This window comes from Delphinapterus leucas, chromosome 7, assembly GCF_059928025.1.
Source record: "Delphinapterus leucas isolate spDelLeu-1000000601 "Yukka" chromosome 7, BTC_Dleu_Yukka2, whole genome shotgun sequence".
In the NCBI taxonomy this organism is placed as follows: Eukaryota; Metazoa; Chordata; class Mammalia; order Artiodactyla; family Monodontidae; genus Delphinapterus; species Delphinapterus leucas.
Genome location: NC_143135.1, coordinates 143,818 through 168,542, shown reverse-complemented (window position 1 = coordinate 168,542; position 24,725 = coordinate 143,818). Strand labels below are relative to the sequence as shown.

The window sequence follows — 24,725 nt, the reverse complement described above, 5'->3', positions numbered from 1 at the left end:
CACTCTGGCTGGGGTAGTGAGAGCGCCGAGGAGGGGGCCCCGCTAACCCAGGAGAAGGTGAGAGGGGCTTGGTCTCAGGGGTCACAGTGGGGGTGAGATTCTGCACATTCTGGAAGGTGGGGCCAAATGGATCCGGTGTGAGTGGCAGAAGGTGCAGGCGTAAGCCAAGGCTTTTGGCCTGAGCAGTTGGACGGGTGGAGCGGCCACCACCTGTGCCCGCAGAGACCGGGCAGAGGGTGCAGTGGACTGAATACTTGTGTCCCCCTCCCCCACTGAAATTCTAAAGTGACGGTATTAGGAGGTGGTTAGGTCATGAGGATGGACCCCTCATGGTAGGGTCAGTGCTCTTATAAAAGGGACCCCACAGAGCTTCGCAGCTCCTTCCACCAGTGAGGAGCCCTGAGAAGTCGGCCCTCTGCAACCAGGAAGCGGGTCTCACCAGCACCCATCCACGCTGGCACCCTGATCTCAGACCTTCAGGCTCCAGAAATGTGAGACATAAATTTCTATTATTTGTGAGCCACTAGTCTAGGTACTTTGCTATGGGAGTCCCAGCTCAGACAGAAGGTTTGGGAGAACCTGAGGTTTCCTGTTGAGGAGTTAGGCTGGAGACCCTGGGAGCCCTCCTCCGCGGAGCACGGCAATCTGGCCCTTTGACATAAATGTGATTGATGGGCACATAGATGGCATTTTTAGCCAACAGGCTGCTGGACCCTCTGGAGGGAGATGAGACCGGGGTGCAGACACAAGCTCAGCCCCGCCCTCCCAGCCCCCTAGCTCTGGATTCAGGAAGAGAAGCAGCCAGCCAAGGAGCCTGAGAAGCAGCTGACAGCTTGTGAGGGAGGAGGGCAGTCCCCAAAGCAGGCCCTGGAGAGCTCACTGTAGCACCCGCACAGTAACAGTCCAGGTCACAGCTGGTCCCCCAACAGGCCACCCCCCACCCCCACCCCCCCCTCTCTCTCTCCCCTGCTGCTCTCTCCTGAGCACTGTTCTTTTCCACCCGGCAGGGTGGCCACTGATGACCAGGTGAGGCGGTCAGCTCTGGGGACAGAGGGGCTGTAGTTTCAGCAGGCCTGGTCCCGAGGAGCCCCGCCTAGTCCTGCCCTCAAGCCGAGGCAGCGGCCCACCCACCAGGGCCCTGAGCTGGTGCGTCCGCCTCCTTTCGTCCGCGGGGGCGGGGGCTCTGGGGGGCAGACCGCAGCCACCGCATGGCCCCACCAGCAGCCTTGGAGGGGGCTCCCTAGGCTGGGCTACCCGGACAGGAGGGGCTCTGGTGGCCCCGCACCGGCCCCCAGCCTCTACGGGGTCAGTGTTTCTCCGCGGGGAGCGGGGCTTTCTGGGGGGGAGGGGACTCTGCGGGGGTTGGGGGGTGGGGGGTGGGCTCGCGCAGGCGGGGCGGCGGGGCGGGCGGGGCGACCGCTCAGCCCCAGGCTGTCATTTGTCGTTAAATTTAGCGGCGGGCCGGTCAGCCGGGCGGCGGAGGGGACTATAAGCGGCCGGGTCGCCCACCCTCGAAGCAGGAGTCCGAGCGAGGAGACGGCGCTGGAACCAATGGACACGTCGTACCCCCGCGAGGACCCCCGGGCCCCGACGCCCAACAAGGCCGACGGCACCGCCCACACGGCCCTCACGCTGGGGGCGCCGCTACCCCCACCTCGAGACCACTTGATCTGGTCGGTGTTCAGCACCCTCTACCTGAACCTGTGCTGCCTCGGCTTCCTGGCGCTGGCTTACTCCATCAAGGTGGGCCTTGGGGCACTTTGGGGGGGCCCAAGAGCGTTTCACGGGGGCTGCTTATCGAGTTGGGGTGCAGGAGTATCCACAGGGCCATCCGTCAGCCTGACGGTGGTGGGAGCCCCTCCCTCATGAGGGCTTCTCCACTGAGGCTGGGGTGCTGTTCATAAAAACGAAAGGGGGGGTCTAGTTTGTCCCGAAGAGCCCAGGGTCGATGGGGCCTTACCCAAGGGGGTCTCTTCCATCAAACGCTCTCAGCACCTCTGAGGACTCCCTAACCTCGCAGGTCCCTGGAGGCTGATGCTGGCCTGGGAGGGCCACTGGGTCTATAGCTGGAGTGGGAGGATGCAGGGTCTCCTTTTGGCCCCACTTTAGGCTGAGCCCCTGATGACCCAAGGCCCCCTGGGCGGGCCAAGCCCATGTGCCCAGCTGGGGACAGTGAAGGGAGTGGGTGGAGCCCGGGCAACATCCCCTCAGACGACATCCCTCCATCTAGATTTTGGGTCCAGCTCGGGTCCTCCAAGGTGTGGACCCAGCAGCTGCCTGGGACCGGGTGGCAGGCCCCACCCAGGCCCCAGGCAGGTGTAGAGAGCTGGCCCTGCTGCTGGCCCGCAGGCCCGAGACCAGAAGGTGACTGGAGATCTGGAAGCAGCCCGGCGGCTCGGCTCCAAAGCCAAGTGCTACAACATCCTGGCCACGGTGTGGGCTCTGGTGCCGCCTCTGCTGCTGCTGGTGCTGGCGGTGACCGGCGCCCTGCACCTGTCCCGGCTGGCCCAGGGCTCCGCCGCCTTCTTCAGCACCAAGTTCGACGACTCAGACTACGACTGACAGGCTGGGCCCTGTCCCCGCCCTGACCCAGGGACCCCAACCCCAGGGCTCCACCCTAATCGCCTGGAACCCTGACTTGCCTACGGGCCTGAGGCTCACCCTCCAGCCCCAGCCTGGGCACCTAACACTGACCCTGAAGATCCTCCACAGGGATCTCAGGGCCTTACCCTCACCTCGATCGATGCCCCCAGTCCCCTAACCACCCCCCCCCACCCCCCACCCGCCGCCCCCAGGCCAGCTCCTCCCTCCCCAGCCACCAGGCTCAGCCTCAGTTTCACAATTAAAAGCGCCTGGCTCCAGAAAGTGCCTTCCAGGACTGTTCCTGGCTGGGGTGGGGGAGGGTATCTTCCTGAGGGGAGCTACCCTAGGGACCACTGCAGCCAAATCCCCCTGGACTGCCCCCAGCGTCCATGGTGGACGCCCTGCCCTGTCGGCTTGGTGCCCCGACTGTCCCCTTTGCTCAGGCACTGGGCGGCCTGCGGCTTCTGGGTGGAGGTGCCTGAGTATTTTAGAATGAAGTTTGAGAAGTCGGGCTTTGATCTCTGCCGCTCTGTGGTTTAGCGGCCTTTCAGAACGTGTGTGCTGTGCCTCCGCGTCCACGTACCTGCCCATCCCTGAGTCAGCGTGTGTGTACACGTGCTAAGGGGAGTCCCTGACCAGTGAGACTTGTCCTTGTCCTGCACGTTCCTGTCCGTGGCTGGGCCTGTGTTGACCTCCTTCTTTGGGTCACTGTTCTTGTGACCCTGCGTCCCTTTAATTCTGATCTGTCCCGGCAGTGGGTTCCCTCCTTCCTGGATCAGTGGGGCTGGACACAGACACACAGGCACACAGACATGGTCACGCCGTCACCCGTGCACACGTCCACCACGCACAGGTGCACAGGAGCACCTTCTGCACACGCACGATTGTACAGAAAGGGAGGTGTGGGGGGCGAGGGCGTTTTCCCAGTGCCTCTGTGCGGGTGCACGTTCTCGCATCAGTTACCTCCCTTATGTAGCCCCCCGGCAGCCCCAGCAGAGCCTGGCAGAGTGGGGGCTGCCAAAGACACACGCACACCCTGTGTGGCTGGGGGTGAGGCCCCTGGGCCTTGCTGTGGCCGGGCTAATGACAGGGCAGGCAAATTGCAGGGGCCTTAACCACAGGGTGGCTCAGGGCTCTGAATACCCCACCCATGGTCCCTTCCCTCCCTTTGCTTGCCCACCCTGCCTGGGCTGGGGGCGTGGGTCTCTGTCTAGCTCCTGTACTTGGAGCCCCCAGAGTAGTCCCCCTCTTGTGACAGCCAACAGTTGGTCCAGCTGTCTCCAAAGCGTGCCAGCAGAGATGAGTCCCGGCCGCAGGCCGGCGGTACCCCAGCCCCCTGCTGAGTGTGCGCTGCTCCGAACCAGCCCCTGAGGCAGAGGTTGTGCTGGCCGGGGCCTGGGGTGGAGATGGAGCAGTGCCCCTTCCTGGGCACTGGCCCTACATTGGACTAAGGACAAGGCCAGCGCTCGGACTAGGATGGAGACGGCGTTCCAACACTGAGCTCCAGGTTTGGCCCAGGAAGGGACCAACCCATGCTGGACACAGAGGCTGGGAGCAGGGGTCAGCCTGTGTGTAGCCAGGTACATGTCTCCAAGCAGGGGATGGTCTTCTGGTCTCCACATTTGGTGAGGGGAGCAGACATTGTCCAGCCCTTGCCCAGTTGCTGAGGACAGAGAATACGCGGTCAAGCCAGGCACAGAAGGTCACCAGCAACCCTTCCAGCCTGTGTCCTGGGCAGGTTGAAGGACCCTGGTCAGGTTCAGGCAATTGGCTGTCATGGGCCGGACCAGCCAGGCCAGCACACGCATGCTGCCACCCTGTCACGGCCCCTTGGAGGGTTGCCCCTCCACAGGCACAGATGGGTGTGCGTGCACGTGCGCACACACACGGCACACACACGCGGCACGTATCAAGCTACGTCAGTCCTGTGGGTGAAGGGCCACCTACCACCCCCACCTGATGCCTGTGCCCACATCTGGCTCCAGGGCTGCAAAGGGGGGACTGTCTGCTTCATGGGGACAGTCCCTGGCCACCATGCTGTGCTTCAGCAGACCTGCCTGGGCCTTTGCGGCACTGCCACCGGTTGAGCGAGAGCCTGTGGGCCCCTGGGGGAGCCCCACCAAGTCGTGGGATCCATTCTGAGGCCACAGGCCCTCAGGGAGCTGGTCTGCAGCTCGGCCACACTCCCTGCAGCCACCCCCTTCCCTCTCTCCCTCATGGGGCTTCAGTCCATCACAGTTTGTCTGCCTGGTGTCTGCTTCTTGGAGAACTCGGGCTAACTCTCCACTGAGAACAGAGAGCACGGTTTGCAGATTAAGGAGGGGTGCAGACGTTGACGGGACTCGCTTACTTGCTCTACGCGAGCAAGTGACTGTGCTTCCCAGCCGCGTGGAAGGGAAACTTGATCCTTTAGGAAATCCTCACGTTCAGCAGGGAGCTTGTCAGCTCCTCACAGCAGACAAAGCTTGCCCATTCCTCAGGCAGATCTGCTGCAGCAGACTCGGCCCTCGCCAGGATTTCCATGGCAGACACCATCTCGCCTCACCCTGGGGAAACCCAAGTCTGCTGTGCCAACTGAGGGGCTGAAGCCCAGGAGGAGACAGTGGGCAGAGCCTCGGCTGAGGGCAGCCTGCCCAGGACAGGTGGGCCCAGGGCCGTGGCCTGGAACTCACGCACACCTGGCCCCAGTCCTTCTGGCTGGTCAGAGGAAATGCAGGGTCTTGCTCCACACCCCACTCCCCTGCCTTCCTGGCTGAGGAAAGGCATATGACAGAGACCATCCGACTTGACTGAAGTGGCCCAGAGGCAAGAGGACCCAAGGACTGAGGATGCCGAGCGCTCACAACAGCCCAGGAGCACCTGGACCCAGCCATACCTGATGCTCCCTCGTGTGACACAGAAGGGTCCTTTGTGAAGCTGCGATGCGGTGTCCCAAGTAATCCCACAGGAGACTGAGTCTCCCCCACGCCCCTCATCCTGCCGTGCTCCCCATCAAGGCCGGCATCTGCCTCTGTCTTCGCAGAACCGCTGGCCCTTCTCCCACCTCACCCTGTGGGGTCCTAGGGAAGGGGCACTGAGGGAGGGCGGGAACAGACATGCTGTGTGAGGCTGCAAGAAAGCTGACCATCTATGGGGGGTTAGGCTGGGGAGGGGCTCAGGCTAGAGGCAGAGTCTTGAACTTGGGCCAAAGAATCCAGACTTTCCTTGGAACCCGTGAGCCTGGCTGCCGTGTGGAGGAGGGTGGGAGGGGGCGGCAGGCCGGGAGGGCGTTGAGGAGGGGTGGGCGCAGCCAGCAGGGGCACCCGCAGAGGGAGTGGCCGGGGGGGAGGACCTGAGAGACATCCCTGAAGCCAATAGCCCTGGTCGTTTTGGGGGAGGGGCAGGACTGGGCGGGGGACAGGGGGGACTCGGTGGGGCTGGAGGGCCCAAGGGTGCCCCAGAGGGGGTCCTGGGGGCTCTGCACAGATGTTTAATGCCTTCAAAAAATCTTTCCAGGGAACTCTTGGAGCAGAACTTGCTGCCCCTGCTTCCTACAGGTGTGACCTCTGTATCCGGCCAGCTGAGCAGGGAAAGGAGACCTTGTGTCCTGCAGGGAGAGGAGGCATTGTGGGGTGAGGGCACACACTGGGGGCCACCTTGGGGGTCACGTGCCCTGGACCCCTGGGTGGGTCTGGGAGTGGCGGCCTACCTGGGGACAGGGGGAGCCGATTCTGTGACGGCCACAGCTCAGCCTCCAGCGGCGGGGCCCAGGGCCCTGCTCGGGCAGTGACCTCAACTGTCACAGAGCCCTCGGAGAAGGAAAAGTCAAGCTTGCTCCCCTGGTAGGAGATGCCAGAGACGCACACTCCGGAGAGCCCCGCTGGACACATGGGGTCGAAGGTCAAACCGGCCTCAGTGATCCTGCGGCGAGGGGAAGGTCTGTGAGGAGGGGGGTGGCGGCAGGTGGTTGCCCTCTGCCTGCCACTGCACTCACCTGAATCCCGTGACCCCAAAGAGCACCGCCTGCAGGAAGCCCCCCATGCCTGTCAGGAAGTTCACGGCACCCGACCTGTCTGCATTCTCCGTCCACACCTGCAGGGGGCAAAGCAGTCAGTGCAGGAGGTGGGCGTGGTCGGCGTGTAGGTTGAGGCTCTGGCCAGGCTGACCTTGAAGGGCTCCGTGACGTTGGCGAAGCTCCTCTGCAGGAGGTCCCACGCCCGCCCGGGGTCCTTCAGCTCCATCCAGCCCACTGCAAACATGCTCTGGGGACAGAGATAAGAAGAGGTCACGCTGGGGTGAGGCCCACTGCGGGGGGGGGAAGGAAGACTGAGGCCAGTGGGGCAGGGCCAGGGCTGCCCTGGGGACCACCACCTCACACCCTGCAGTTTCCTTACCCAGGTCATGGCAGGGCCCTGGGGGGACGTCACAGCCTCATACATCTCCAGGTTTTGCCTGCGAACTTGAGGACTCAGGGGGAAGGGGACGGGGTACCCCAGGAGCACAACATCTGCCTGCTTCACCTCCTCTCCTGGGGGGGAGGGGGGAGATGCTGCTGATGGGGTGAGGTGGGGAGGGCGGGGGCTGCTCTGTTGGAAAGGGGGCATCCAGGGCGGACACTAGGTCCTGTGGGAGGGGAGAAGGGTCCTGTGGGAGGGGAGAAGGGCCCTGAAGGAGCTCCAAGTCCACTCACCAGGCTGGTACCCATCAAACTCAGGGTGGAAGTTCAGTTTCGGGTCAAAGGGCACCTTGATCTTATCAGCCACCACCAGCCACTGGTTAGGGACGGGCTGACCCAGGTCCTGGGCCAGGGCAGCAGCAAAGCGCAGGCTAGGAGTAGAGATGGGGAGAGGTGGGCTGCAGCCCTGCACTCCTGGTTGGCCCCCTGCATGGTGGAGGTGGGGCGGGTTCTTGGGTCTGACCTGTTCTGGACCAGAACGTTGGTGTACACGGAGTTGTCGACCCCTGAATGGTATTCGTCAGGGGGCATGACTCCTGGGCACATAAGTACAAGGTGGTATTCAGTGCAGGGTCTTAGGGACCTGCCCCCGATGCCAGTCGCCAGTGTGGGCCTGTCCGCATCAGGTGCTGGTGACCACGTGCTGAACCGAGAAGCACCCACCTGCTCCCCCACTGTGACCATCCACTCCCCCTGCCCCTGCCCCGTCATCCACACGCCTCCCACCATGGCCACGCTCTCACCCTTCAGGTGGAACTTCTCCTCCCCGGGGCTCCACTCTACGCGGCTGCACCAAAACTCAGCCACGGCACTGACCACATCCCAGCCCCCAGCCTCTCGGAACAGCTGCAGGTCCTGGAGAGCAGGAGGTGGTGCATCAGAGGCCGTGGCACCTGCGATTCTAGTTCCCACTGGTCACTGCATTTCTTGTCAACGCCTACCCTTCTGAGTGCCCAGAAGTGAAGGCCTGGCTCTGAGATGCTCCGCCGGCCCGGCCCGGACAGGAAGTCATGGCAGCGTGGAGGGCGTGGCCTCGCTAGGTAGGGGGTCACACGTGGTGGCACAGTGACACCTCACCTGGGTGGTGTGGTAGTACAGCCGGAAGGCCAGCACCACGGCCCCATTGATGTGGATCTCCTGGGTCCCATAAATGGCCTCAGGGCAGACCTCCAGGCCGGAGCCCGCGCTCTCCCAGGCAAACTTGGCTCCCTGCGGGGTTGGAGTAGACTTGACTCCACTCTCGGGGGGCCGGGGGTAGCCCACCCCGGTTCTCGACGCTCTCAGCCTTCAGCCATGGAGGGCAGACAGAGGCGGGGGCACCAGTTGTCCCGCGTGACCTCGTGGGGGCCTGTGGGTTCTGAGTGCCCTCTGTGTGGCCCCATCGTGGGCCAGGTGGCTTCTGCCCCGTTTCCACTGTGTACTTGCCCTGGGGCAGGGCAGTGAAGGGACGTCCTGTGGGGTCCCGGTCAGGCTGTTGTTCCCACACGTACAGTACCGGCTGGGGGATGCCACAGAGCCTCTATAAGAATCCAGGACATTCCAGCCACACCCACAGAGGGAGCTGGGGTGAGGGATGAAGGCCTGGGGGGTGGTATGGGACGTCAGCCCTTTGGGGGGCCCCGTAGGGTACGTGCTCAGTCCCCCTCACCTGGTACCCTAGGTTCTGGGCGTTGTACAGGGCCCCACCGAGCGTCCGGATGCGGTACTGCAGGAGAGCCCTGGCGGCCTCCGGGTGGAACATCAGGATACTGGGGAACATCCAGAGGTCCTGCGAGCACAGCCGAGGGGCCCCCTCGTCCTGGCGCTACAGCCGAGGGGCCCCCTCGTCCTGGCGCTCTCAATCCTCTCTCCCCATGGGCCACATCCAGCTCCCTCCTCTCCTGCCCCATCTGGGTCTGTCCTGGGCCCTCTGCCTGCCAACCCCACAGTCCCATCCCCAGCCCAGACGCTCCTCAGGCCTGGTCCCCAGCGGGCATCTGCGTCTGCCCAGGGCTCAGGCCAGAGTCCGGGCGTGGGCAGCCTGGTGGGGGTGGGGGGGTGCCTGCTCTGTTGCTCACTAGCTGCCCGACCCAGAGTGAGCAGCTCAGCCTCTCTGAGCCTCACCTGTAAAGGGAGCACAGCAGCAGCTTCTCCGGCATCAGGAAATGTACAGCAGCATCCTGGACCCTCCCAAGCCCAGCCGTCAGCCGGTCCTGGCTGCCTCACCTTGCTCCACCCTCGCTCCACTCAACAGCCACAGGGGTCTTCCCAGAGCCCACGGCTGCCCATGTCCTTCCCCCGTTAAAGTCTCCACAGCCTCCTCAGCCCCCTCTACAACTGCTCTTCCTGCAGCGGTGAGGGCACCCTGCACAGATGCCCTGGACAGATGCCCTGCACCTGCTCAGTTCTGGGCCTCTGAACCTTCTGGTCCCCTTGCCTGAATCACATCACTCGTTTTCACCAAATGCCTACACAGCCTTCAGCCGAGACACTACTTCCTCCAGGAAGCCTTCCGTCTGCCATAGTCCCTGGGCCTCCCCAACCACAGCCCCATCCCATGCAGGATAGAGGCAGCAGCTCTGTGTACAGCCGGCTCTGCAGCAGGTGTGCGTTAAGGACGGATGGTGCGCACCTGGTCCCAGAAGACGTGGCCCCAGTAGCATTCCTCACGGCTCCCGTTGGAGAGGCCCCCTGGGCTGAGGCCGTGGCAGACGTATCCTGGGGCCCCGGGCTGGGGCAGGGCACTGAGCAGGTAGTAGAGAGCTCCACGCAGGGCCTGGCGCAGACGCAGGGGCCCCTCCACGTCCAGGCCACAGCCTGCCCAGAGCTGGGCCCAGGCCTGTGCATGGGCCATGTAGAGAGTGCGCCTGGCCTGCAGCTGCAGGGCATCGGCGAGGCAGGCCTGGGCTTCGGCCTGGCTGCCACCCACCACCGTCAGGAACTCCCACGTCCCATCCTCCTCCCCTTCCCCAAGGGTCAAGGCTGGGGGCACCGGCGTCCACAGCATGTGCACCTCCTGCTGTGCCCCCCCAGGCTGCTCGGGGGTGAGTGTGTGGCCGTACAGGTACCTGCAACAGGATGGTTGTGTCTCAGGGACGGGCTCCCTCCCCGGGCTACCCAGCCGGCCCCCCGCCCCCTCCTCACCGGGCTCCCTGGAAGTCAGGACCCAGATGCAGGTCCAGGTCCGGGCTTTCTGGGGAGAAGGTTGACTGCAGCAGCACAGTGATGGGCCAGCTCCCTGTGGCCAAGCGGGTGATGGACACACTGAAGGCCAGGACGTGAGGCAGCGTGCGGTGGGCATAGATGCGCTGGGAGGCCCGGAAGCTGGGGCCCTCCAGGGTGTGCAGAAAGGAGCCTGGCGGGGCGGGGGTGGGGAGGGGAAGACAGGGCAACTTGCACACCCCACTCAGGGCCGCTGAGGACAGTTCCAAAGCTGCCGGCGGGGAGTGGGGTCACCTCCAAGCCCCAGGTGCCCTGTCTGGGAAGCGACAGCTGCACAGGCGCCGCCAGCTCCTGCCAGCCCAGGAGGCCCGTCCAGCTGAAGGCCTCACAAAGTGGCCTCTCAGGGCTTCCTTTTCTTTGGGAGTCGGCAATCTCTCGATGGGACCTCTGTCGGGTCTCCCACTCACTTGGAACAATGGCGGAGGGGAGGGGGAGGTCAGGCAGTGGCTACCTGTGTTAGTGTCCAGGACAAAGGTCTTGGTCAGCTGCTCTCCTGATCCTGCAGGGGCCTCCAGCTGGACATTGAGGGGACTGGGCAGAACGGCCCGGTGCGTATCCCCCCAAGCCCCATTGTACACTCCGCTCACATGCAGTGTCTCATGATACACGCGTGTGCCCAAGTAGGCATTGGTCACGGTGGCCAAGAGCCGGGGGTCACTGGGCAGAGAATGGGCAGTGAATCTGGTGGCGTCCTTGCCAGCATCCTCCATGGAAAGGTTGGCTCAGCGGAGGGGCCTGCAAAAGGGGGAGTCAGAGGCCCCCACCACTGGTTGGGCCTCCCTTTTCTGTAAACCCCGAAGCTTGCCTTGGAACCTGGTTAATGCCCCCACGGGTGGAGGGACGTGTGTGACCCACCTGGGCAGCCCCGACTGTCCAGAACCCCACTCTCAAGCCACCCCAGGAAACACCCTCAACCCTCAGAGACCCTCGCCCCCAATACTGATCTCCAGGGACACAGCAGAGGCCCCGGACTCCCACCTTAGGGCCTCAGTCCCTTCCAGCTCTCTCCGGGCGCACCGCCTCGAAGCCGTCCGGCTGGCGGGAAGGGAGGAGGCCTCAGCCGGCGGGCCTCACCCTCCAGGAGGCCGGCTGGGTACGGGGTGGGGTGCCGGCAGCAGCTGGGCGTTGGGGGGCAGGCGGGCCGTCGGCCGCGTCCCTGGGGCTCGCCGCAGCCCAGAAGCGTCCCTCGGCTCCAGCGGGTGGGCGCCGGCCCGGAGGGAGAAGTAGCCAGGGGCGGCCTTGTCACCGGAAGGCCCCGCGGTCCCCGCCCCAGGGCGCGCAGCGCGGGCCGGATGGAACGTCCCCACCCCCGGGGCGGGCGGGGCGCGCCGCCTCGACCAGTCGTGCGTGCGAGGCCGCGAGGAGGCCAGCTCCAACTCTGCCTTGAGTGTTCTCCAAGGGTGGAACTGAGAGGGACGGGGTTTCGGCTTAGGTGTTCCTTCTCTTGCCGCCGGTCCTGCCTCTCTCCCTGAACCCCCATCCGCCCCGGAGAGGTGAGGCAGGTCCCCCTCCTGGAGCCCCGCCTTCCTTTGTCCCCGCCCCACTTTCTGGCTCTCCCCAGCCTCCTCTCTCAGCCTGTCTACCCACTTGCCCCCTGCCCCGCTGGAGGCTCCAGGCCCTGGGGCTGTCTGGACCTCGTCTCTCTGGCCCTGGTCTGACCCGAATGACTGTGCTCTGACCACTCGCCCAGCCAGAGACACTCGGATTCAACGTGTCCCTGAAACCTGCCCTTGCCGTGGCCTGCCCAGCACAGGCCATGGTGACTTCACCCATCCCGCTGCTCAGGCCCGCTGTCCCCACACCTACATCCACCGGCGCGTCCCCCTTCTAGGGCGTGCCCGCTCTCACCGTCCACCCTCAGTCCAGGCCGTGCTCCTGGGTTAGGGCAGTCCTTGCTCTGGCCCCACAGCCCTTGTCAGCAGACCCAGAGCCACATCTACCCCAGGAGTGGTCAAGTTCTCACAGCCTGCAGTGGTGCCCACCTCACTGTCAGGACAAGCCACCCAGGGCCCCCTCCCCACCCTCAGCCCCTCCCCCATCCCGCTGCTGCCACCCTGGCTTCCTTGCTGCTTCTGCACCATTCCAAGCACGCTCCCTGTTATGGATTGAATGTGATCCCCCCCAAACCCATCCGTTGAATTCTAATCCCCAGTGTGATGGTATTTGGAGGTGGGGCCTTTGGGACGTAATTAGGTCACGAGCTGTCAAGAACGGGATTTATGCCCTTATAAGAGGCCCGAGAGCTCGCCCTCTCTCTACCCTGTGAGAACACAGCCAGAAGACAGCCATCTGCAGGGAGAGGCTCCTCACCAGACACCAAGTTGACTGGCATCTTAACCTTGGACATCCCAGCCTCCAGAACTACGAGAAATAAACTTATCTTGTTGACAAGCCACCCGGTGTATGGTATTTTGTTATAGCAGCAGCCAACCAAGACAGGCCCCTTTGCGGCCTTTACACTTGCCATCCCACTGCCTTTTCTTCAGGACATCCTTAGGGTTGGTCCCTCCCTTCCTTCCGTTTTCAAATGCCTCGTCCACAACCAGATGTTCCCAGACTACTCACATGTAAGAGGAAACCACTGGCTCCATCCCCCCAGCCCCCTGCTTTCCCTTCCTCCTCGAATGCCAGCTCCAGGAGGGCAGGGAGTTTTGGTCTGTTCTGTGGAATGAATAACTGGATTATGGAAGGGAATTTGGGGAAGTGGAGGGGCTGACTGGGGTCCCAGAAGCTGGCCAAGTCCAGCGGGGTTGAGCAGAGAAGACTTCAGGATTCGGGGGCTGTCAGTCGCTGGCCCTGCCCATGGAGGCCAAGCCTCACGTCAGAGCTTCCTGCATCAGGGTGTTCCCCTGAGCTCACCCAGGAAACGGGGGCTACAACCCTGTCCCACTGAGATGGGCTGGGGACCAAAGGAAAGAGTATGAACGCCCGTTAGGATGCCTGGCTAAGTGCAACAGAAACCGACAAAAACAAATCCCAAGGAGAATTTATCATCAGTGCACGGGGGCGCTGCCCACCACGTGCGCCATCACAGCTCCCATCCGGAGCAGGGGCTACTGCTCCTGTCCACTCTCCTCTGGCCTGTTCCTGAAGTCCTCAGACAGCGAGTGGACACCTCTGGGCTCAGACCACACAGCCTCAGGGATGGCTTCACTCCTAATGCTGAGACCCAAATTCCTGAGGAGGGACGGTGACCCACCTACCTTCAGCCAAGGGTCAGCCCCTGCTTGATGCCCTATGGCTGGAGCCGAGTAGTGGGCTCTGGGTGCCCATACTGTGCATGGGCACAGGATCAGCAAATGGGTCATCCTGCACCAGGTAAAGGCCAACACACTGTAGGTCCTCAATTCCCGGGGGCGCTCAGCGTCACCCTTGTTGCTGAGGGGCGCCTGCAGTGGGAGGGCTGGAGGGTCCCAGGAGAGGAACGTGGGTGGGGCAGCAGTGGGGTTAGGGGAGGGGACCCCCTCCTCCTGGTGGGGAGGACAGAGACATACCTGTCCCCAGGGTGTGGGGAGGTCTCGGGGGCTGTCCAGGAGCAGGTAAGGGGCCGTGTCTGTCTGGGTCTCCCATCTGCTTGTCCAGGGCCCCTCAGGCTCAAAAGAGTTGCCCACAGCAGAGAGCACCAACCTCTCGCCCTTGGAGTGGGGAGGGCTACTCCGTAGGGCTGACTAGAGCCCTCCCCCAGGGCCTCAGGGGTCACTGCCGAGCCCTTTGTGAGGCTGGGGGTCGCTGTCCAACGCTGGGTGGGTGACGGCCAGTCCCACCTTTGCTGTCCCCACGGCCCGCAGCTCCTGCAGTGACCGCTCGCTCAGCTCCACGGAGGTTAGACTGTAGCCGTGTGCAGAGGACAGAAGTAGAGCTGGCGGGGGAAGGAGGCCAGGGCTCGGGGAGGGAGCAATGGGGAGCTGTTGACCTGGGTTATGCCAAAGGCACACAGGGACGGGAGGCGGCCACTAAGGGGGCTGTCAGAGGCTGGGGGAGCGGGTAGGGAGTAGGGGCCAGAGCCTTCAGGGGAGTAAAAGCGTGCCGGTCCAGACTGTGGCCATGTGCACCAGACACTAGATGGACATTTGGTCTGGCGGAGTGGTTGAAGCCCAGGGCTGGGGCCAGGGATTTAGGGGGTGGGTCTCCAGGGGCTGAGTTTCAGCAGGGTCCCTCGGGAGGGCCCTGGGCGGGACTCCTCTGTGAGGACTGGGGGAAGCCCCTGGCGCCCACCCCAAGCCAGGGTGGAGAGGCTGTGTTCCCACACCTTTCCCGGCGCTGCCCCTACCTGAGGCTTTGCAGGCGGCACCCTGGGAGCTGCAGGACGGCACACAAGTAGGTCGCCATAGTCCCCGACAGCTGGCAGCCACTGAGGTCCAGGGTAGTCAGCGCTGGGCTCTGCTGGAGCAGGCCAAACACGTACTGGGAGCCTCCTGGAGGCCCAACTGCTGCACCCTAGCGGGCAGTGCTGACCGCAGGAGCTGCTATGGGAGCCCCCGTCTCCCCCTTGGTCCCTTCCAGGCCGGCCCTCACCTGAGTGTCTGCAGCTGGCACTGGGGTCAGGCCAGGCCCTCACTCAGCGCATGCAGGCCGGCCTCGCTGAGCCAGCTGTGGAAGAGGCCCAGCTCCGTCAGGGCCTCAGAGAGGTCTCTGCAGACCAAGTCGGGCAGTTTGCAGCGGGACAGCCTATGGTCAGGAGGTACATGGGTCCCCAGCTGTGCAAGCTGCCCACTCCCTGGGGGCTGAGGTTCAGTCTGCAGACGTGCTGGCTGCACACCTGCCTCCCTGGGCCCCACAGAGCTTCTCCTGCCCTTTGTCACCATGTGTGTCCCCGCTGGACTGCACTCCCCTCTTCCCTCAGGGCATTTTCCACCAGCTTCTGGATGAGCCAATAAGAGACCTTGTTCTTAATACGTCTAACTCCATATAATCACCCACCAAGTGCAGGTGGGCTGAGCTTATTTAGTTAGCTGGGCATTATAAACAATGCTGCGAGGAACATCTTCATGCACTTAGCCGGGCAGCAGAACTAATGGGCCAAGTGAGCTGATCACTGTTTCGGCTCCTGATGTTTATGCCAAGTTAAGTTACCCTCTGTCACCATTGACACAGGACTGTGCCTGTTTCACCACATGCCCCTTCGGTACTAGTTCCTACAGCCTTTCTTACTTTCTGCTTACTTGGTGGTGGTGAACAGTCATTGGAAAGATTATGTACTAAGTACTGCCTCGTTAATTCTCACATCAACCTTCTGAGGTGGAAGCTACTGGCTCCATTTCCCAGGGGAGGAAACTGAAGCTCAGACGGCGGACTGGCCTCAGAGCTCGCGCCCTGAACGCCTTCCATATCTGCTTGTAAGAATCCAGAGGGACCGCCCAGCAGTTCACAATAGCACTGAGCAGCCTTCCTTGGGGAGAAAAATACAGTCTGGCCTTCTTTGTCCCTCCCCGAGGATGCTCAGCTGTACTTTGCTTCCCACTCAGGCTGGGGCCAAGCCCACTGCCCTAACCAGCACCTAAGCTGGTGCTGGAGCCCTGCCCCCATCCCCTCTTCCCTCCTCGTCGACCCCAGCAAGGGACACCAGAGGCCACAGGTTCTCAGCCTGTCCTCTCAGCCGTCCCCAGACGGGGCCACACCTCTGTCCCTGCCCAGGGTGTCCTGCCCTGCATCCCTTCCAGGGGAAGGGCCGGGGGCATGTTCACTCACATCAGGGTGTTCAGAGCACACGGTCGGTCGGTCCACTCACAGAGTGGATGCGGTGGGGAGCCCGGGGTTCTCATGGTGGTTCGAGAGCTACTAAGAGAGAAAGGAAGGTGAAGGCCCCAGCCCCTGCCAATTCCTCACTCCCGCAGAGGACCCCTTCCTACGTCCTGAGGTGTCGGAGCTGCTTCTGCCCTCCCCCCAAGCTGGGCCAGGACCCTCCTCCCTCTTCACCCCAAGCCCAGAGCGAAACCGCTCAGCTGTGACCACAAGCGCCTCCCCACGGAAGCTGTCTATGTGAGTCCCATGGAGGCATGTCACCTGCACACACCAGGTGGGCCTGTCCTTGCACCTGCAGTGGGCATCCCAGCCCCAGCCCCAGCCCGTCAACGTCCTGACATTCGTTCTCCCAACAGATGCTGAGCACCTGAGTCAGGTGCTGGGTTGGAATTAACTGCACAGAAACAACGGCACGAGCTTTGCCCCTGGAGGAGCAGAGGGTCTGGTGGAGGAGATGGGTACGGGCAGATGTCATGGCATACGGTGGTCAGTGGGGCATTTCTGAGGCCAAAATGGTCTCAGGCCAGCTGGGATGGTTTGGAGAGGCTTTGAGGATAGGCGGTGAACAGTATTCTGGGTGGAGGGAACACTAGAAGCAAAGGCTCAGGGCACAGAGGGCGTGGTATACGCCAGGACTTATGAGAAGGCACCGTGGTGGGTGGGGGGAGTGCTGGGAGGGTTGCCTCGGATGTGGGTGCTGAGGTGCGGGGCATGGTGAGGACACCCTGGGAGCTGCCTTGCAAGGAGGTGGGAAAACCAGCCTGAAGTCGTGCCTCTCCTCTGGGGAGCAGGGGTCAGGTCCGGACACACTCCCCAGGCCCAAATGGACACTTCAGTGCATAAGATGCACACACGCCGCACACAGAGGGCCTGCAGAAGTGGGCCGTCCTGCTCTGGGGACTCACGAGCTGCCTCCCAGGCTGCCCTGTAGCCGCTTCATCAGGCTCTTCTTTTTCTTCTCCTGGGCAGTGGCCAGTCTGCAGCTAACCAGCTGCAGGGCCTGCCCCGCCGGGCAGCACGGCACGCAGTAGCTCAGGACGGCCAGGTCCATTCTGCTGAAGCGCACTCACTCCAGTGCCAGCTCACGGAGGCCGCGCAGGGCCTGGTGCACAAAGGCGCCCTCCTGCGTCTCGTACCGGCAGTACAGCAGCTCCAGCAGGTCGCTGAGCTCTTCGCCCTCCTCCTCCTCTGACTCCTCAGCGCCCCGGAGCGCTTGGGTCCCCTCGGTCCCCTCTGGCGCCGCCCTAGGGCAGCCCTGGCCCTGATCCTGCACCCACCTCAGGACTTCCTGCTTCCCGCGCTCTGAAACCGCGCAGCCGAAGTGGTGCTCGATGTCGCGCATCCTCTCTGTGTTCAGTAGCCCGAAAAGGAAGCGCGTAGTGAGCGCGAGGTGGCCACGCAGCTCCGGGTGCCCCCGCAGAAGTGCTCCTACGCCGCCAGCAGGTGTCTGGGGAGCCCTTCGTCCTCCAGCAGGTAGGACAGCACGGCTAAGAATTCCTGGAAGGTCTGGTCGATGAACCGGTAGGTGACCTCGGTTTCCAGCACGCCTGTCACATCTTCTTGCTGAGAAACTGCGCCTGGACTTTGGAGCCGCAAAGCTCCAGTCGTTCCAGGTCCTTCTCAGAGACCTGCGCCCTGCCCCCGAGGACGCCTTCGCAGGCCAGGCGGCACAGCTTGTGCAGCTCTTCCTGCAGGCGGAGTCGGTCGGCCGCGGGCGCCGAGCTCAGGACGCTGCCGATGAAAAGCAGGTACACGGACGTGGTGGTCTTGGAGGTGCGCGACAGGTCAGGACCTGGAGCAGCGGGCGCAGAACGGGGCACACGGTCCAGCACACGGCGAAGCACAGCGAGAACAGCGTCTCATTCTCCTTCGCGCAGCGGTAGGCACGCTCCGCCCTCCACTCGTCCTGGAAGAACCTGTAGAAGTACTTCTTCTTGTCCTTGTCGGAGGGGCCGCGCACCTCGGCGCGCTGCGGGGAGCACAGGCGGCTCTGCAGCCTCCCGGGGGCGGCGGCGCGCGCGGTCACCAGCACGCGGGCCGTGGGCAGCAGCGCCTTGCTCGGCAGGCCGCCCAGCATCCGCGCGCCGCTCGCGGCCTCAAGGGGGTCTGTGCAGGGCGCGGCCTCGGCGGGCCCTGGCGCCGGCAATTCGTCCACGCCGTCCAGAATGGACAGCAGCCGCGTGGACTGCGCTAGCATCTGCCGCACCGGCGCGTTGCGATCGGGGTACTGGTCCGGGGTCAGGTCGGCCAGGCTGCACGTGCGCGGTCGCTCCAGCACCTCGCGGCAAGACACAAAGAAGGCGAAGTCCACCTGGCCGTGGTACAGCTTGCCCGCCGCCCAGTCGTACAGGATTTTCCTGGCCGCCACGGTCTTGCCGATGCCCGCCGGGCCCTGCAGCACCACGGTCGGCGGTCTCTGGCCCTCCCCGTCGCGGCCGAGCAGGCGGTTGAAGGTGTGGGTGTCGGATCGTCGAGCGCGCTCCGGCTCCGGCTCTTCCGCGGGCCCCAGAGCCTCGTGCTCCAGGGCAGCGCTATCGGGCGCGATGAGCAGTTTGGTGAAGCGCTCGCTCATCTTCACGGAGCGAGCGTCCCTCTCCTTCACCTTGGCGTGCTGCCGCAGCACGTGCTCTCGGTATTTCTTCTTGTACTCTTGGGGGCAGGGAAGGGCCGGACAGAGGAGAGGGGAACAGGGGGTCGAGGAGGAGGCGGGCTGTGTCAGCCGACTCTCAGGGGCCTGTTGCCCTCCCCGCCGGGCTCAGACCTCAGTTTCCCCTGTTGCACCACAGTCCCCCTCCCATCCGCGCTCCTCCCTGGGACCAGCTGTCAGGAACCTCCGGGTGACTTCGAGGACACTCGTACTCCAAACCCAGGGCTCAAGGCCCGGACAGGGGCCTGCGCCTCCCGCCGAGAGAGACCTACCGGACACGGAGAGCAGCGCCTAGGAGCTGAGGCCGAGCCCTGGAAGGGAGGACTGCGGTGAGGCCCCGCCGACTGTGCGGTGCGGGGAGGGGCGCAATCAGGGGTCGGGGCCACCTGCAGGATCGGAGCCCTGGGGCCCGCGAATTTGTGGACGAAGCGCGCCCAGGCCGGAAGAGCTCCGGGGCTTTTCTGGGGAAGTTGAAGGATGGAGGCCTGTGGCCAGGACTCTGCCCAGGCGGGAGGGAACGGAGGGCGGGGACCCTGGCGAGCCCCATCCCACGCTCACTCCGCAGCCGCTGCTCCTTGAGCAGCGCCGCCGCATCGCGCACGCCCGCCCTCTTCAGGGTCTTCCGCGCCGCGTCCAGCCTGCGCTCCGGCCCGTCGAAATGGATCAGGTGCTCCGCGAGGTCCACGGCGTCCGCGCCCTCCAGCCGCCCCCACGGTTTGCGGAGGCCGTGCAGCGGCGCGTCCCGCAGCTTGTGGCGGAAGCGCTTCAACAGCTCCTGGCTTAGGTCTTCGAGCGCAGCCAGGAGCACCTCCCGGGCGGCGGCAGCGCGGGCCTCCGTGCTGAGGGCGGGCGCACGGGGTTAGCACGCATGCCGTGCCCCGGTGACCCCGGCCCCTCCCCGCCGCTCCGGACCCCAGCCCCGGGCGCCCACGAGCGGCAGGGGCTTAGACGCGGCCCCCATCTATCCAGGTGGCTCCAGGCCAACGCTCGATAGCGCTCTACCGGAGGGTCGTCCTCTCCTCCCAGCACCCCTACCGAGGACTTCGCTCCAAGGCGTTCCAAAGCATTGGGCGGGCACTGGCCGCCGCTGACCCCAGAGTTAGGGGGTGCCTTCCTGCTCCGCACCTACCTTTCTGCTCATTCTTTTCCACGCATCCAGGTCAAACGTCCAAGATAAGATGTCTACCAGGGCCTGTGCTCTCCCCTTTCCTCCTTTTCCCTCCTTTCCCTCCGTTCTCTTCCCCAGGAGCCCGGAGCAGTTGGCCTCAGCAGGGAGCTGGACTCACCACCTGGTCCAGGCTGTGTTCCGGAATTGCCCAGGACATCCGTGCTCACTGGACCCTTTGGTGAGGCCCAGCCTGAGGGCCTTGCACCAGAGGCAGAGACTGAGCCCCTGGTGGGGGACAGACTCCACAGATGCCCTCTGGGGGGATGGAGTCCCTAGAATACTGAGGCTGGGGGACAGCGGGGGAAGGATGTGTGAAGGACATGGGGCGTGAAGCCCCAGGAAGGCAGCAGGGGGAGGTGGAGGACCCAGAGCGCTGAGGCCAGCCGCACTCACCCAGAGCGGGAGCCTCTGGCTGGTCTCCAGAGTCTGGCCCCGAGGTCTAGCACTCAGGGGCAGAGGTGGGGATCAGAGAGGCGACCCCTCCCTAGCCTGAGTGGAGCCATAGCCTGGGGGCATTGTCCGGCCCCATCCATGCCCCAGACCCAGGTGCTCTAGCTCGGCCAACACTGAGATGTCTGTCCGACAGTCACCAAGCTCCCAAACTCAGGCACTGTGGCACCTTCGCACGACCGGTGTTTAAGAGCTCTGCTCAGTGACCTTTGGTTCTCTACCGTTCCTTTATTCAGTTCACGTTCTCTAAGAACCCATGGGGTGTGGCAGCGAGGCATGGTTGTGAGAGGTAACTGCAGAGCAAGGTGGGCTGTATGGAGGAGGTGGCTGGCTCAGAACAAGACCTTAAACTTTAAGGCCTCAAGATTGGTTAAGTTCTGAAGGCAGAGGTGAGCGAGGGCTTCCTAGGTAGAGGGGGCAAAGGAGGGACATGCACAGTGTCACTGGGGAAAGGAAGGCTGTCACCCGGGAGCCAGGAGAAAATGGGACAGGGAAGTGCTCTGCGGCCTCCCAAACCTGGCTTAAGCAGGCTGATGGGAAGAGCTTTGGACATAAGGCATGTGTGTGACTGATGGGTGACCACGTGGGACCCCAGGAATGCGGGTTTCTACTGACAGTGTCTGCCTGTGTGTAATGTGGGTGTGTGTGTATGTCTGTGTCTGTTGGTGTGGCCACCTTAATACTGTGTTTGTGTAAATGTATCTATGGTAGGCTATATAACAGTCCCCAAAGATATCAGCTCCTAGTTCCTGGAACCTGTGAATGTTCCCTGAAATGTCAAAAGGGGCTTTGCAGGTGTGGTTAAATTCAGGATCTTGAGATGGGGAGATTATCCTGCATAGTTATTATTGAATGTCATCACAAGTGTCATAGGATGGAGACAGAGGGCGCTTTGGCACACAGGCAGGAGGCAGTGTGACACTGAGGCAAGAGGCCAGGCTGCTGGCTTTGAGGATAGAGGAAGGGGCCACGAGGCAAGGAGCACAAGGAACACAGCCCTAGAAGCTGGAGATTCAGCTGGAGAAGGAAGACATTCTCCCCTGGGGCCTCCAGAGGGAGAGCGGCTGAGCCATCACCTGGGCCTCAGCCCAGTGAAGCTGACTTTGGACTTCTGCCCTCCACGACTGTAAGAATATATGTATGTTGTTTTCAGCCGCCGAGTTTGTAGTAATGGCTAAGCAGCCACAGGAAACGAACACAGTATGTCTCTGAGTGTGCATTTCTGTGAGAGTGTGTCTGCAAGAACAGGGGCTGCGGCATCATCACTGCCTTTCAGGCTCCACAGGTCATCCCTGTGTTCAGTCCTGCTTCCTTCAGGAGCCTTGAGAGCTGCCCTTGGGGAGGGAACCCAGAGTCCTGGGAGCCTCTGTTCTGCTGCCCCTTCCCCAGGAGGAAAGGGTCCACAGAGGTTCCCATTCTACCTACGAGTTTTGTTTCTATTTAAGACAGACAGTCCCCACCTCTCCCCGAGGAAGGCGCAGGGAGAAGGGGAAGGCTCTGTTTATCCGCACTCACACCTCCTCCAGGGCGCCCTCCTCGCTCTTTCCTGCTCCTAAACTCCTGCTGCTGCCCTCCACATGGGCAGCCTCCTGGGCACAGAGCAGGATGGGTGACGGGAGAGCCTGGAGGACACACTGCCAGCACACTTCCTGGTGGGAGGGGCACTCTGTGCTTTTTAAAGAACGTGAACAAGTCTCTCTTGTTCCCACCGAGGCCTGAGAGGACGGAGCCGTGTGCCTGCCTGGTGTGTTGGAGCAGCCCCACCTGGGCCAGGCCCAGAGCAGGGACAAGACCCTCCCTCCAGACCACAGTGTGGGCAGCGCCCAGCAAAGCAGAGGAGGGGGCAGGGTCTCCGAAGAGTTAGGGTCCTGGAGACAAGCCCTGAGCAAAGTCTGGCCTCAGCTGCCAGAGGGACGACTGCTGTGAGCCCTGTGTGGGGTCCCAGATGCTTCGACTTGTCACTGACTTAGCTCCTCTGACACGCTGGGATTCTGCAGAGGGGGCTTTGCCAGGGAAAGCAGCAGCCTAGACCGCAAAAGCAGATGTTTTAGAGCTCAGCTGTGGACAGAATCTGGCCCTGCACAGCGCTGGGCCATCACGGGGCCCCTGGCCACAGCCCCATCCTGAAGACCCAGGGCGGCCCTCACTGATCCCCTCATTGAGCCCTGAGATGCTGCACAGACAGATTTCGCACACAGGCCACGGCTGTGTTTCTCCTAAATGCACATTCACTTTTCTCTCTCCACAGTATGAATTCTTTTTTTTTTTTTTTTTTGCGGTGCGCGGGCCTCTCACTGTTGTGGCCTCTCCCGTTGCGGAGCACAGGCTCTGGACGCGCAGGCTCAGCGGCCATGGCTCACGGGCCTAGCCGCTCCGCGGCATGTGGGATCTTCCCGGACCGGGGCACGAACCCATGTCCCCTGCATCGGCAGGCGGACTGTCAACCACTGTGCCACCAGGGAAGCCCTATATATTTATTTTATATAAAATTACATATAAACATATGTATATAAACATATATAAACATACACACACACTCCCCCATGGGAAACTACTTTATAACCTAGAGTACAGTGCTTATTTGCAGTTTCTTTTGCCTTTATTCTTACAGATTCCACTCATTTTTAAAAAATATTATGTATTTATTTATTGTTTGCTGTGTCTGGTCTTGGTTGCGGCGTGAGGGCTCCTCACTGCGGCGCGGCAGCTTCTCTCTAGTTGTGGCACCCAGGCTCAGCAATCACGGCACGTGGGCTTAGTTGCCACGCACCATGTGGGATCTTAGTTCCCCAACCAGGGATCGAATCCACATCACCTGTATAGGAAGGTGGATTCTTAATCACTGGACCACGAGGGAAGTCCCAGACTCCACTCATTTCTGAAGTTACTTAAGTCACCATCTTTCCCCCACTCCCTTCCCTGAGATTCATTCGTACATATGTAATATGGTTAGATTCTTTCATGACATACACTGTGTTAGTCCTTGGATCCCCTGACATCCCAAGTGGTATTTTTAGTTTGCAGACATTAATGTTCACTCTTTTTGCTGTAAAGTTCTATGAATTTTGACAGGTGCATAATGTTGTATATCTACCTGGTGCCCAGATCCTGGTTTCTAGTGCCATTCACCAATAAAAGGGACCAGGGTTCCTTGGCTTATTCTAGCACTGGGGCAGAAAATATACAAGGAGAGTCTGGAGCATTTTACAGTGCCAGTAAGTAAGAAAGTGTTCAAAACAAATTTAAAAAAAAAACCAAAAAAAGTCCATAATGGAAAGGGTATGCCAAAGGGACACAGAAGCCAAAAGAAAGAACTCCCAACACCAAATCTGGAAACATTTGAGCAACAAAATGAAGTAGTATTGATTATAATCCAAGGCATAAGACAAATACCCATGAGTCCATACTGATGTGTCTGTGCCCTTGATAGTCTGTGCCCTTGACATGATGTGACGAGAAGGGTGCTTTACCTCTGTGGTCATCCTCCCAAACCCCATACCCCCAGAGAATCCTGAGAAAAACAGGAGACAAGTTCCAGTAGAGGGGTACCCTGTGACATACCTGAACAGTTCTCTTCAAAACCGTCCAGGTCACCAAAGACAAGGAAAGCCTGTGAAACTATCATAGCCCAGAGGAGCCTAAGGAGATGTGACGAGTGACTGTCATGTGGGGCCCTGGATAGGGTCCTGGAACAGGAAAAGGACATCAGCGGGAAACTGAGGAAATATGAATAAAGTATGGACTTTATTTACTTAATAATGATGTATCAATATTGGTTCATTGATCGTGACAAGTGTAGCATACAGTTGTATTAGTCAGGGTTCTCCAGAGAAACAGAACTAACAGGATATAGATATGGGTAGAGATTGATTATAAGGGATCGGCTCACATGGTTATGGAGGCTGAGAAGTCCTGAGAGCTGCAGCTGGAGAGCTGGACTCAGGACACCCGACCATTAGCTCTGTCCTGAGAGCCGGCAGGCTTGAAACCCTGCATGAGCTGATGTTTCCATTGAGTCCGAAGCTAAGAAAAGAAAAGACCAATGTCCCAGACTAAGCAGTTGGGCAGCAGTCCCTCTCACTCATGGGAGGGTCAACTTTTTGTTCTATTCAGTCCTCCGATTGGGCAAGGCTCACCCTCATTTTGGAGGGCAACCTGCTTTACCCAGTCCACCAAATGTTAATCTCCCCCAGAAACACCATCACAGATACACCCAGAACAATGTTTGATCAAATATTGGGCATCATGGCCTAGCCAAGCTGACACATAAAATTAACCATCACACGGAGAGAACTGTGAAAATGCCCTACTGACTGGCACCAGTGTTTCTCTGTGGGCACGTCCCGAATGAAGAGGGTAGAAGCTGAGTTTCAGAGGAGGGGCATGCAAAGCAGGGAGGGGGGAGGAAGGGGGCAGCCCGCCTCTCAGAGTCTCTACCCATGAGCTTCAGTTTCTGTAAATTCTGCAAAACCTAAGAAGCACTTAGCGGAAGTGTGTTT

General features: G+C 61.7%; 3 protein-coding genes across 7 annotated transcripts; 1 reads left to right on the top strand and 2 right to left on the bottom strand.

Annotated features, from left to right (window-relative positions):
* Nucleotides 1-1,512: 1,512 nt before the first annotated feature.
* Nucleotides 1,513-3,735, top strand: IFITM5 (interferon induced transmembrane protein 5). Its single transcript, XM_022565272.3, has 2 exons — nt 1,513-1,743; nt 2,350-3,735. Exons 1-2 carry the CDS (start codon nt 1,552-1,554, stop codon nt 2,560-2,562), a joined length of 405 nt encoding a protein of 134 aa, XP_022420980.1. The 5' UTR covers nt 1,513-1,551; the 3' UTR covers nt 2,563-3,735.
* A 2,303-nt stretch (nt 3,736-6,038) lies between these two features.
* PGGHG (protein-glucosylgalactosylhydroxylysine glucosidase) lies at nt 6,039-13,580 on the bottom strand. Of its 5 annotated transcripts, none has more exons than XM_089914233.1 (14): nt 11,198-11,770; nt 10,671-10,954; nt 10,142-10,352; nt 9,630-10,065; nt 8,667-8,786; nt 8,096-8,227; nt 7,762-7,873; nt 7,482-7,554; nt 7,253-7,389; nt 6,957-7,090; nt 6,729-6,824; nt 6,557-6,654; nt 6,272-6,501; nt 6,039-6,169 (listed from the first exon to the last, which is right to left on the bottom strand). In XM_089914233.1, exons 2-14 carry the CDS (start codon nt 10,927-10,929, stop codon nt 6,114-6,116), a joined length of 2,094 nt encoding a protein of 697 aa, XP_089770359.1. In that variant the 5' UTR covers nt 10,930-10,954; nt 11,198-11,770; the 3' UTR covers nt 6,039-6,113. The 5 variants fall into 5 exon arrangements, with proteins under 5 accessions (XP_089770359.1, XP_022420977.2, XP_089770360.1 ...); XM_022565269.3 differs by having other exon boundaries at nt 6,272-6,483; nt 11,198-11,767; XM_089914235.1 differs by lacking the exons at nt 6,039-6,169; nt 6,957-7,090 and having other exon boundaries at nt 6,367-6,501; nt 11,198-13,579.
* A 252-nt stretch (nt 13,581-13,832) lies between these two features.
* Nucleotides 13,833-23,708, bottom strand: NLRP6 (NLR family pyrin domain containing 6). The gene is given in 15 exon segments (XM_089914206.1): nt 13,833-14,047; nt 14,490-14,625; nt 14,628-14,656; nt 14,735-14,887; nt 15,908-15,997; nt 16,867-17,407; nt 17,410-17,517; nt 17,520-17,756; nt 17,759-18,610; nt 18,881-18,919; nt 19,167-19,449; nt 19,451-19,512; nt 19,944-20,062; nt 21,742-21,815; nt 23,697-23,708. Coding segments are annotated over 15 exon segments (2,874 nt in total). The 3' UTR covers nt 13,833-13,908.
* Between the last annotated feature and the right edge of the window lie 1,017 nt (nt 23,709-24,725).